This window comes from Nicotiana sylvestris, chromosome 10 (genome assembly GCF_000393655.2).
Source record: "Nicotiana sylvestris chromosome 10, ASM39365v2, whole genome shotgun sequence".
NCBI classification, from domain to species: domain Eukaryota; kingdom Viridiplantae; phylum Streptophyta; class Magnoliopsida; order Solanales; family Solanaceae; genus Nicotiana; species Nicotiana sylvestris.
The window spans coordinates 154,594,267-154,606,970 of record NC_091066.1 but is presented as its reverse complement, the minus strand read 5'-3'; the positions used below and the strand labels follow the sequence as shown (position 1 = coordinate 154,606,970).

General features: G+C 37.0%; 1 protein-coding gene across 1 annotated transcript; it reads left to right on the top strand.

The window, feature by feature from the left end:
* Positions 1-333: 333 nt before the first annotated feature.
* On the top strand, positions 334-12,479 carry LOC104222727 (uncharacterized). Its single transcript, XM_009774008.2, has 14 exons — positions 334-602; positions 2,183-2,290; positions 2,401-2,532; positions 4,203-4,775; positions 4,990-5,134; positions 5,256-5,567; positions 5,724-6,023; positions 6,656-7,536; positions 7,623-7,708; positions 7,808-8,026; positions 8,617-8,745; positions 9,455-9,817; positions 11,173-11,288; positions 12,090-12,479. Exons 1-14 carry the CDS (start codon positions 501-503, stop codon positions 12,185-12,187), a joined length of 3,564 nt encoding a protein of 1,187 aa, XP_009772310.1. The 5' UTR covers positions 334-500; the 3' UTR covers positions 12,188-12,479.
* Positions 12,480-12,704: the final 225 nt, after the last annotated feature.

Here is a 12,704-nt window from a genome sequence, read left to right as displayed (position 1 = left end):
ACAAATTATGGGGTATAAATCACGTTTTATGATTTTGAAAAAAGTACATCCAAATATGTTGGAAAAATTATAACCAAACACAACTTCATCTTCAAATCAAATTTTAATGAAATCCCAAATTTGAAAAAAATTCTTGGAATTTATGTTCAAACGCCTACTTAGTATATGTTTCGGGTATGATATCGATATTTCGATACTATTTTTTTAAATACCAAATACCCTACCTAATTTTTTTTGAAACCTTAAATCAAATACCAAAATATCAAACACCAAATATCATTTCGGTTTCGGTCATAATTTGGTCAATTTAGAGGAGAAATAACAAAAAAAATTGACGAGCACGAAATTTAGGAGGGAGCAAGATAATTGTGAATTCCATTCCCGCCATTTCAACTCTCCTCTTTCTCCTGGCCCCTCGGTTTTCTCCTGCAACTTCTCTCTCCAAAAAATTCTAGAGAGATAAAGAGAAAGAGAGACGGTGTGTGTGTGAGAGAATCTCAATGGCGAAGAGTAACTCGGATAAATCAGACGGATTGGAGATATTATCAATTGGCAAGCTTTACACTGGTCAATGGGATAAAAAATACTGGAGCTCCTCTAGGGTATAACAATTTCATCTCCGTTATTTCTATAAAATGTTTCGAATTTGTGAATTCCTTTTCGATCGAACAACTTGTTTTATTTTTTTCGGATTTATGTTATACTAATGAATTAGCGCAATTTAACATGTTATAACAGCCTACTTACCTTTTACTCTAGGTTAGCAATCAATGCTATTAGATAGAGTTATCTACAATTACTTTTTAAGTGACTTGATCGTGTATATAATTCTTATACCGTCCGTGCATAGAAATTAAACTCTTTTTTTTGTTTACTATATGTGTAAGTGCATAAATTCTTATCTCAAGTATTTTGAATCGGAAATTCTATTTATAGATCAACTGATGAACTTTATATTTAGCTGAGCGATGTAGCTAGTATATTGATTTTTTAAGTTTTTGAAGCATTAGTGGTTGTACATATGAGTGTATTGCCATTTTTTGTTCTTCTCTGTCTGTAAAATTGCATAAAATTTAAAGTCCACGTAGTTTGAATAGAAATTCTGGTTATAGATCAATTGATGAACTATTCAGCTCATTGATGTAGCTTATATTTTAATTTTGGAGCTTTTGAAGCATTAATTAGTGTTACATGAGTTTTTTTCCCGGATTTCTTGCCTACCTGAAAACTAATGAGCTAAATTTTTGCGCTAATATCAGTGTGAAATGGATTTGTTTATTTCCTTCTGACTGTTAAGTAAAAAGCTCCATGATTTGATTGATTATGGATGACTAGCTGCAGCCAAATGCTCTACGTGATCTTAAGTTTATCTTACCTGAACTGTGTCAAATGCTGTACATTGGCAAGTTAAACTAAGTATTCTATACTAGCAAAATATGCCGAGAAATTCTAGTGATTTTTGAATTTATGGTAGATCTTTGGAGCTTAGGTTGAAGATTTATGCTTTCCAGTCATGTAATCTTTGAGAATCAATTTTGAGGGAAATCATGGATCACTTAGAGGCAAAAGAGAAATCGAGAAACATTGCGATTGTGGTTCACGTCTCAGTATGACCATTTCTCGTATTGATCTGGGTGCTGTTTGATGTGATGAAAAATGTTCCCTAAGTCAAATATCATTTAAATCATTTCCTGATGTTTGATTGGATATAGCATTACTGGAATGTGACAATGGTGTACGATGAGGTGAGGCATCGGGAAGGAGTGTTTGGTGATTTTATCGCTATCACTGTGGAAACAATGTTTAAATGTTAGTATGAGCAAGTACAGAGTAGGACTGGAATGGAAATGACTTGCGTCCATAATAGATGTAAGATGAGTATCCTCATTTGTGTACAGGTATCCGGTTTTAGCAGAATTGTATTGACTATTCAGCATAATATGTTGATCTATGTTGGTCCATTTTATCTTTTATGTGTTACAGAGATAGTATACCTTTATTTAGGAGCCCACAGGCAGAGTTTGTTTGTCTCGTTTTCATATAGATTACAGTGTTGCTTGAAACTTCTGCTCTAAATATCATCAAGAAAGCACGACTCACAGATTTACAGCTGTCTCTATATAATGTACCGTGTAAGAGATATTCCAGTATCACTTAATTTGGCTTTTTTTTTTACTTGCAGGGCAAAGACCGCTATCCTTATCCTATTGGATACAATGCTCTAAGGACCCAAAATGGAATCACTTACAAAATGGAAATTCATGAAGGCCTTAACGGGCCATTATTTACGGTGTGTACGAAGATTCAGTTTTTTGTTTTTGTTTTTTTAACATGTTGAATGGATTTTTATTTCGTCTCTAGCTTTGGATTAAATAATTTCCTTCTCTCGGCCTTCAACAGATCAGTTCTACAGATGGGCATTCATGTAGTGGGCAAACTGCAGATATTGTCTGGGAGAGTTTCCAGAAAAGAGGATATCAAATAAAATTGTTGCGTGGAAAGAGATACTCCAGTAAGATTGATGGTGTGGAGGTGTGTCTTGTTCATATTTATGAACCAGTTAACATACTGTGATAGTAAAATGTTCTGTTCTTTTCCATTTTTAGATGTTAACTTTGAAATGTTTGATAATATTGATACTGTTGTAACAAGAGTTGGTCTCCTTGGTCTACTCTGAAGTCAAAACGTGCGTGCAATTTTGTTCTAAGAAGAACTATGTTTTTGGGTTTGGAGTTCTGATGGGCTGGCAGGATTCATTTGGACTGTCATTGAGCTTTCACCCAAAAGACTGTGCGCACAAAACATGCCCATTTTTCTATATTCATTTTGGAATCTCTAATAAGAAGTGCAATCAGTACGTTCTCCCAGAAGTCTTTAGAAGAGAATAAGGACACTAAAGGAGGATAGGTCATATCAAAAGTACTTTATATTTTGAAACTAATGGAACGGGTCAAATGAAGGAATTTTTTTCTCAAATTGTTTTAAGATGGTATGTCTAAGTTGGTAGTTTCTTGTATTGGAAATTACACGAGGCATCCACATTTCAGAGCTAGAGTGGCAAACTATTTATCTGAAGATTCATGCTTCCATTAGTTGGTACCTTGACTATAGATATATGGGTATAAGAATCTCCATTTTCCTTCTAAAGGTCATTTTTGTAGTGGATTTTACTGCAGAAATTAGAAATGAGCTTAAGTCTTCACTTAACAACCTTAACCTTTGGCCTGGAGTGAACTGATGGAAAGAAGGTTCAAATAACTCTGCCTTCATTAATGCTTCTATTTGCAGTAATGGACATAAATTGAACTATGTTGGCCTTTGTGAGTGACATGCAGTCACCGTAGGTGGGTCCAATCTTATGGTGAATTGGTCTATTGTTTCAGAGGATAAAAGCTAAAATATTGCAAGAGCACTCAATTCTCAAACCCTATCTTCATCAAGCTCCTTTAGGGACCTGTAAGGCCTTGCTTTATGAGTTGGCTCCTTTATGATGTTATTCTTATGCAGGATGGTTTGAAATGTCCTTAGTTAGTTATTGTGTATCTGTATCTAAAGATTCTTCAATAACTGAGTCATTTTCAAGGAGTTTGATCCGAATTGAGATAGTATATACCGTTACGAGCCCAATGAACTCGTGTTTCTGGTTCCTGGACTATGGCATCTTTTGAGAAGATTTGTGCATTTCCTTTTGGCAGAACAACAAATGATTTCAGTACTTTTAGGCACATTATGCTTTCTTTTGTTGCCAAAAGTCATTCGACGCAATTAACTACCTCAAAGAAAGGTTTGCTAATCCTAAAATTTTCTGGAAGCGACCATAATGCCTTTATCATATCATTTTGGAGTATGATCGTTAAAATAGTTTAGTACCTGATCTTATACATCATACTGCTGAAAGATATGTTGTAAATAGCCTACACGTCAAATTTAGTCCTTGAGATGTGAATCTAAGCTCGCCAAAAGAATTTTTTGAGGCTTGTTGTAACTTGTAAAGACACTCAGGGCAGTGTCTTATTATCTGTTCAATGGACTGTCTTGTACTAGTAAGATTACCTTTGTGTCAATTTTTTGAATGCTGGCTTGCAGAGTGCTTAAGTTGTTAAGATTCTTTTAACTTTGAATGGAATATTAAAAGATCAAAACTTAACTAAACGGGCCTAACGTTCTTATTTCTTTTCTCCTCATTGCGTGAATAAGTGCAGTTTTTTGGGTTCAAGAACACATTTGTTCAGAGGTTACTCAGGGAGTTGGTGACGAATATCAGTGGAATGCCAGAGCAGAATATCTTGTCGTCTAACTCTCTTGGGAATGAGACATCCGAGGCAGTAAAACCAACTGAAAACGCGGGATCAAAAGCAGATCCTAATCTGCTACCGCACATGGCAAAACCACAAAGTGCTGCAAAGAGAAATAGGAAATCTAGAACCAATAATACCAAGTCACCTGCCAATAGCAGTCTCAAAAAACCTCGACGTCAGAATAAAAGTTGCAACGTCAAAGCTTTGATTTCTGATCAACAGGAATATGGTGAACATCCGCATCCCTTTTCCGCAAATAAAGGGTCTCCCAATAGTTCAGAAGCATTGCAAGAGTCAGAGACCTCACAAACAATAATTGAACGAGAAAAAGTTCTGGTTCTGGTCGAAGAATCTTTTGACAAAGATGATCATCTGAAAGTGGATAGTTTTAGTTCTCAGGGAGGGATGAAGCATTTAAATCCTGAGAACAATTTACCCTTAGAAGAATCTATGAAAATACTAAAAGATGGAAAGCCGGTTAGTGTGTCTACTCTTCCTTTTTCCCTTTCATTTAAAGCAAATGCTTCGATACACTTCATTTTGCATCATCTTTTCCTCTTTTTTTTTCTACTAGTTTTTTTGCCCTGTTTTTTGGTTAATATTCCCCATTTAAACAACAAAACCAAGAGTGGCCTTTTTCTACATGTGTACTGAATATGTTAGCTAGCTACATTTTCTTAACTTCTCACAGTTTGATAGGTCAAAAGTTCTGGAAGAGCAGGTGATCAAAAACCAAATGGCCGAAGAGAAGGATGAGGAACCACCAGTTACAAATGAAATACTAAGAATTAATGATGCCAATCTTTGGGCACCTGATACTTTGGATCACCCGCCAGGTACTATGAGGCTATGTGCTAATACTTACCTGTGCCGTGTCCCATAGTGCTGCATCTTGCATTATCTTCTAACTCTCTTCCTTGATTAAATTATTAAATGCTTGTCTTGTCATTTCTGTAGATGATTCTTTCAATCTCGCCGCAGATATGGTGAAGGATGGTGTAGCTGCTGTTACTACCGCTAGTCCTGATTCTCTAATAATTGATTCACATCCACAAAGTGAAATGGATACGTCTTGTTTGGAAGTGAACTCAGAGAGAAATGAGTCAGATTCTGTTGGGCATGAAATAGCCAACTCAATGATGACACTTCTCCTTCCTCGAGCACTTCCTCTGCTTAGTACATACACTAGAAAGAAAAAGAATGTTAAAAATTCACCAGAAATATCTGGTCGTAACTCTCAAGACAAAAATAAGAAGATCGACACATCTGGTAAACTGTTGCCTGTAACTTTCAAATTTCAGCTGATTATTGCTGCTCTTATAGAGCAATTTCTTAGTTTCTATCTCGATCATTGCTTGTTTGAAGATCTATCATGAAGTCTTTTAATTCTAGCTTCTTTTAGTTCCCTCTTTCTTTCTTTTGCAGTCAGTGAGCTTGATGAGACTTCAATGCTCAGACAGAAGGAAAATATTAACTTTCCAGTTCAAGATTATGTTCCAGCATCTACAGCTTGTTCCCTTGCAGAAGCTGTTGTTCCTGATAGTTTTGATAATGCTGAAGTTGGATATACTCCAAGTCAGGGTTTAGCTCAGATCCTACAAGTAGCTGAAGCTTCTAAAGAAGATCAAAGTGTTCGAGGTCTACAAACCTGCAGATCTGAAATCGAGGGGCCATCAATGAATGATAATTCAGAAGCAAAGCCATCAGTTTGCAATGGTGAAACAGGTGACTTTATCTCCCTTTCAATCTGTGGATTCTTTGATTGTGGGGCCTGAGTAGCTGCTGTTCATCCAATTTTCTTCCAATTAGCATGTGCAGAGCAGATAGCTTAAAAGGATGTCACATGCCCCAAGGCCATTTAATTTGTATCGCTGGCATTTTAAAATTTCTGCATTTCAAGCCTTCCGCTTCCCTGCAGATTTAATACTGGCTTCTTTTCCAGTTTGTTAGTGAAAAATATTCTCTCGTGAATTCTAAGTTTGCCATTGTCAGTTTATTCAAAACTCACTGCACCCCTTGATTCAAGTATGACCATGTTCTTTGTCAGCTTGTCTCTCTCTATCTGAGATGTTAGGAAATGGGCTTCCCCTCCTGTCTACTAACGTTGAAAGATGGTTATTAAGCTTATCCTGCGTGTTTTTCCTAGACTGATTTTTCAAAATTGACAAACGGTGAATAGACTGATTGATATAACCCTGTAATACTTCATACTTCATCTTTTTTTTTGTGATTATTCTTTATGTAGCTAGTCTGAACTTCAAAGCTTCCTATATAGTGATGAGATAGGAGCTCGCGGTCTCTTGAGCTGAACTACTCTCTGTAGATTAATTGATTGAAAGTAATAAATTGTTGAACAGGGACAGAAATAGAAAATGATGTCTTACCAAGCACACAGAAATTTGTTCAAGCACCAAAAAAGGAAATTAGTGGAACCCAAAGGACAGGTGCAATTATCAGTGGGCGCTTAGCTAACGTTCCACCTTCTGCTGAATCAATGGTGCAACATGTTTCTTTATCGAAACGTATCATCTGCAGAGATGTCAGAGATGATTCTGTTCCAGAGACAAGTGCCGGCATAAATGGGATGCGCACCTCACGTTCCTTGCAAGGAAGCTCTTCTATGCAGCACCAAATCGATCAATCGATATCTGCTGATGAACCCCACATTGATGGATGGCCCCTTAACTTCCATACAAAAGAAAGGTTCACTAATACCAGTGGTACACCTTCTAACATGGCCTCGAGATCACAAGAAGAAGAAATGGATTGGATGCTAAACCATACTGAAACTTCAAAGTTTCTTGATTCAACTGCAATCAAATCGGAAGACAAATTGACTGAAAAATTGTCCAGAGACCAACGCTTTGTCAGGTTTACTGGTCCTTTGTTACATAATCAAAACCAGAAGATAAATGTTTCTGCTGACACCACTGAGAAAAACGAGAATACTGAGAACATAAGCATGGAGGCCCATAAAGATTTAAAGACTGAGAGTGAAAGAAGTGGTGTTCTCAAGCTTATTGCAGGCTATGATCATCCCATGCCAGTTTCATCAATGCTATTGAGCACACAAGAAAATGATCTTTACATTTGTGTTTTATGCGGTCAACCGTTGCACGAGGATAGAACTATTTTCATGTACAAGGTCCCAATGGCAGGAGAAGAAAGGGGGTCCCCTTCTTTTATTGGTCATGCTTCCATAAGTTTTCCATCTTTTGGCGGTGCCTTCGGTGGAGATGTGAGATGTTTGCTCTTCTTCAATGGTATGTTGTGGGCCTATGGCTTGGTGTGTAGCATCTCATAATCTATAATTGTTTTATGCAGATTGAACTGGATAGTGCTGCTGTGCAGTTGACACCAATTGGTCAATCGCTTGTGTTGTTCAACAGTGTAAAAGCCCCAGGCTGCAGGTTGCATTTTCACTTGACACAAGTGTTTGGTCTTTTGTTTATATTTTAGTTGCAGAATAGATGAATGCTAATGTGCTGATCTGCCATGTTTGTTCTCAGGGAGGGTGACATAAAGTGTCGGTGCTCATCATGTGCTTCGAATCATTTTGAGGAAAATGCAGTAAAAATCATGCAAATTAGAAATGGTTATGTCTCTATCATTGCTAAACTGAAAACAATTCTAAGTGTATGTTATATATTGGTTTGTCCACCTGATCACCTTGTTGCTGTGGATGAAAGTGGGAAGCTGTACATATGGGTCATGAATTCAGAATGGAGGTGACTCTTCTTGAGCATTGTGGTTTTCAAGTTTATTCATGTCCATCATAATATTGATCTTGCAGTGATTATAACTTTGATGGGTTACTATTAAATTTATCTTTCTTGTATTTGTATATAACCAGTCATTTTATCAGTTCTAGGGTCGAAAATTTTGCAATACTAGTCCACTTGACGGTAACTATGTGCTTTATTAATCATTTATTGTACTCTGCCACTTATATAAAAATTTCTTCACTCCAATGAACTGGTGTCCAACCAAGAGGGGTTGCTCTGATGGTAAGCAACCTCCGCTTCCAACCAAGAGGTTGTGAGTTCGAGTCTCCCCAAGAGCAAGGTGGGAAGTTCTTGGAGGGAAGGATGTCGGGGGTCTATTTGGAAACAACCTCTCTACCCCAGGGTAGGGGTAAGGTCTGCGTACACACTACCCTCCCCAGACCCCACTAAGTGGGATTATACTGGGTTGTTGTTGTTGTTGTTGTCAATGAACTGGTGTCCAGCTTAGAATTTGTGATGCTTCTTTATGTGATTTCTGTTTAGTTTTTTTTTGTTATGTAGTTTGATTTGCTCCCGAAATTCTGAATTTGCAGTGCGGAGACGGAAGAATGCTGTTTGCTGCCACCCGACTGCCCACCCTTTTGTTCAATGAAGTTGAAAAGAATACCAAAGTTTTCTAGTTTGGTTCTTGGGTACAATGGATTTGGGGAATTTAGCCTATGGTAAAATACCTCTTTCCATCTCAAGCGCACACCACGTTTTACTGTTGATCAATTTTCTTATATTGTTTCTCTTCATAGTTCACTTCTTTCTTCAGCAACTCATGCTCATTCTGTCAAAAAATTAAACAGATTAATGATTATAACTCCACCTTCTACACAATTGTATGTGCAAATAGCTTCAAGAATACACACATATACACCCAGAAAAACATATACATACACATTTATGTAAATAAGTAAATATATGATGAAGACGTCTACTGTTATCCTCGATTAGAGCTGAAAAGAAGACCGAAAAAGAGAATCAATTAGAAGCAGTATGTCAGAAAATCAGGGCTGGCTGCAGTGTTATTGTTTTAATGAATATGCATACTGCACATAATTTTGCTTTAATGCTTCTTGCTTGAAATTAATATGTATTATTTCATAGCAGCTAATTTACTGCAAACTTTATAACTTATTAATTTGGATAGATTTTGGTTTAATTGTTTTCTTCTTCTTACTTTTGTTTTCACTATTTTTCTTTGTCGCGAAGGATGTGATATGCATATGCTTGTTTCTTTTCTTCCATTCCAGAAGATAAATAAATATACAAAGCAAATCCAGAAAGATGAGAACTTCTGCTGAGCTTGGTGCATACATTTGGTGCTTAAGACTCCTAGAGCTTTTTATTTACTGCCCCCACTCAGAGTTTTTTGGTTATATTCAGGGATATAAAGAAGTGCATGCTTGTGTCGAAGTTTTCTGCTGCCAGTACTTCTGCTTTTCAATGCCTTCCAGTCAGTCTTTTTAGATGGCAAAGAAAGTACAGTGATCCTGCCGGGGTCACAGAAGAGACTATTGACGAAATAACAGATGTCACAAGGATGTCTTTCTTGGAAACGAGTGACAATCAACCCTTTTGCTCATCAGAGGATAAAGATGTGGCAATTTGGCTTCTGATTTTGACTTCTCCTGACCCAGATCAGCCTGCTTATGAATCTAGCGAGCAGCAGTCCAGCCCAGTTCATTGGTGGAGGCTCGCTCTACTGGTTAATAACACAATGATCATGGGAAATTCTCTTGACCCAAGGTATTCCCAAAATCTTGTACTAGAAAATTCTGGAAAACATATCTGAGAATCTTAATTCAGTGTTTTTTAAAATCGTTTTTGATTTGGCTATCGTTGATATCACAAAACGAAGGTGTGCCCGTTTAGTTCCAAGGGCCATTGTATATTTCATCATTCATCCTACAGTTTAAAAGACTAAAGGAGATTGTGGTTGTTGAAGATAGGGTAAGCATACATGCTTGATATCAGGTTTTGGGGTTTGGCAAACTGGCTTGTCCTCACTTGGTGGTCAATTGCAAAATCATGTAGTTCTTTACATGATTCATGCTCCCGAGATGAATTCCCAGAAACCTTTGAAAGCTTGTCCTCCAAATCCCTGTCTTCACAACCCAAAACAAGAGACATTGAAACTCATAGTAGCACGATGTTTCAAGTCAATTAGCCTTTAACTGATGTGCTACTGGAGTATTTGTCATCTGCCCTTTGTCCTATTATAATTTGTTACCTTTGCTTAAATACCACGGTGTTACGAAGTTGACCTGAAAAAGTTAATGCTGTGGGATAGAAAATGAGTAAAGTTAGAGCGCCACTGCAAATAATGTATGTTGTAGATTATTATCATGATGGAGCTTCTGATGATGGGTAATGTGAGATTTCTGATACTTGAATACCAAAAGATTAATCAATGTATGCAGGAGCCATTCAAATACTGGAATTTTTTATCTTAAAACATCTTGAGTCAACTGAAACATTTTTTTAATTGGTAGAGTCAATTGAAAGATTAGATATCTCTCAAAGTTGTTGTACGCTTAAATTAGACATTCAAAATTTACTTCCAGCAACTTTGATTTTACCTTGGTGGTTTTCTGGGATTTGGGTGCTCAAGAAGGGCCTTCTTTCATGTGGTGGTGGTTGGTTTTTCTTTTGGGGGGGGGGGGGTATTAGAGTGATGGAGGGAGATAGGAGCTCTACTTTCACTTATAATGATGGGACACTTGTCTCCCTTTGTATACTGTATGCTACTTTATATCAGGTGACAATTTGGCGAACTGAATATCCTTAAACAGTCATACCCTTTAATAAACTTTGTTAAAACATTCTTGGAGACATTAAAAATTGCTTGAAGAAGGTTTGTTACTGCCTGCAATGCAAGAAGGTTTCTGCACATTGTAGGCTAAGATATTTTGAAATCTAGATTCCTGAAATTTATAGTATTTGCTAGACTAATCCTCTAAAGATTGATAGCAGGTTGGTTTCTTGCATCAAGTGCTAAAATGTTTACAAAAGAAGTGCTAAAATGTTTACAAAAGAAGTGCTAAAATGTAAATTTAGTGGCCTCTGATAAATAATGACCATTCAGCCTATCTGCCTCTCAGGGCTACTGCACTTGGTTTTTCAGCTGGTCATGGGATTATTGGGAGAAGTGATGGACTGGTCTACATGTGGGAATTAACTACTGGGAAAAGACTCCAAAATCTGCATCACTTTAAAGGTACTCTTTTTTTTGCAAGTGCTTTAGTTTATTGCTCAAGTCTTAGTAGTGATTGTTGAGATCTTTGGTCTATGTAAAGCTTATAAGTGAAGTCGAATTCCTATGCTAAATGTGCTTCTTTCTTTTTGGGCTCTGGACAAAATTACTTTCAGCTGCAAAAATTAGATTTTCAGCAATTACCATCAAGTTACTTCACATTATCACTTTCAGGAACTAGGGAATTTAAGAATTCCCAAAGATCACTCATTGGCAAAATTGTGGCATCGTAGCATACTGCATACTTGTATCGACTTTTAACTCTTTTAGAGATTTAAACAGCAGGATTCGCTCAACTGCACTGATTTTTTTTTTTTTTGATCGGTTTAAAAACTTTATTATTTTAATTGTCCTTTGGCTGGGGTAAGAGTGCCGTAGCACAATCTCTTCTTATTGAACACACTTCAACTTCAAAATATTGACTTTTTAAAAAAAAATATTGACTTACTTCTTCTGAAGGGTAGTGACAGTGGTCGTCTTTAAAATAAGATCTAGTCATGTTTGGTCAGCCTTTCCCTAGATCTAGTCATCCTTCACCTCTCATCCTTACAGTTCACTTTGGTTGTGCTACAGCATCTTAATCCCGCTACCACTGAGTGGCATACTCAGTATACGAATTAGATGTTTCCTTTCTATATCAGTTTCCTCCATCTCTCTAGGAAGCATTGAGTTACTGAGATTGCTCTATTTACTCAATCACAACTAATTGGTGTATGTCTTCTGGTGAGGTTAGAATTTTACTAACATTCCTGATCTCTCTTTCAGGTTCAACAGTTTCATGCATTACTACTGATGATTCAAGCCATGGTGCAGTGGCCATAGCCAGTGATCGAGGTCAGGTGCTGGTATATATGGGATCTTGACGGGCTTTGTACATATTGAATAAGTAATTTTTACTCCATCTTGAACAAGTTAGATGGACGTATCTGCCCCATTTTTCCCGAGTTCGCCTAATGTCTAGAACCCGCTAACTTTGATAGGCATTGGTACCAAGAAATGAGGTTTTGATTGGGGTGCAAAGCTCTTTGTAAGTCTGTTTCAGATAGTGTATTGCCATGGTTCTAGTTGATCCCAAATCCAGTACAATCATAGATTGTAAATAACAGGTTAAAGTTGGATCTTAAATAACGAAGATTGGCTTCCCCTTTAATATTTTCTAGAACTGCCATCTAGTTCTTTTGGTTATTTGTTTGACGTGCACTTTTAACATCAAATGATCAGTTAAGCTGTTGTGGTAGTATCTCTCTTTAGGCTAATTTACTTCCAGTCATCAGCTAAACTTTCGAGCTAGCAAAAATTGAAAGAGTGGTTGCCAAAATACGATTTTACCAATGACAGTATAGACTTCTTGTACATGTGATGGACCATTTTTTCCTCATA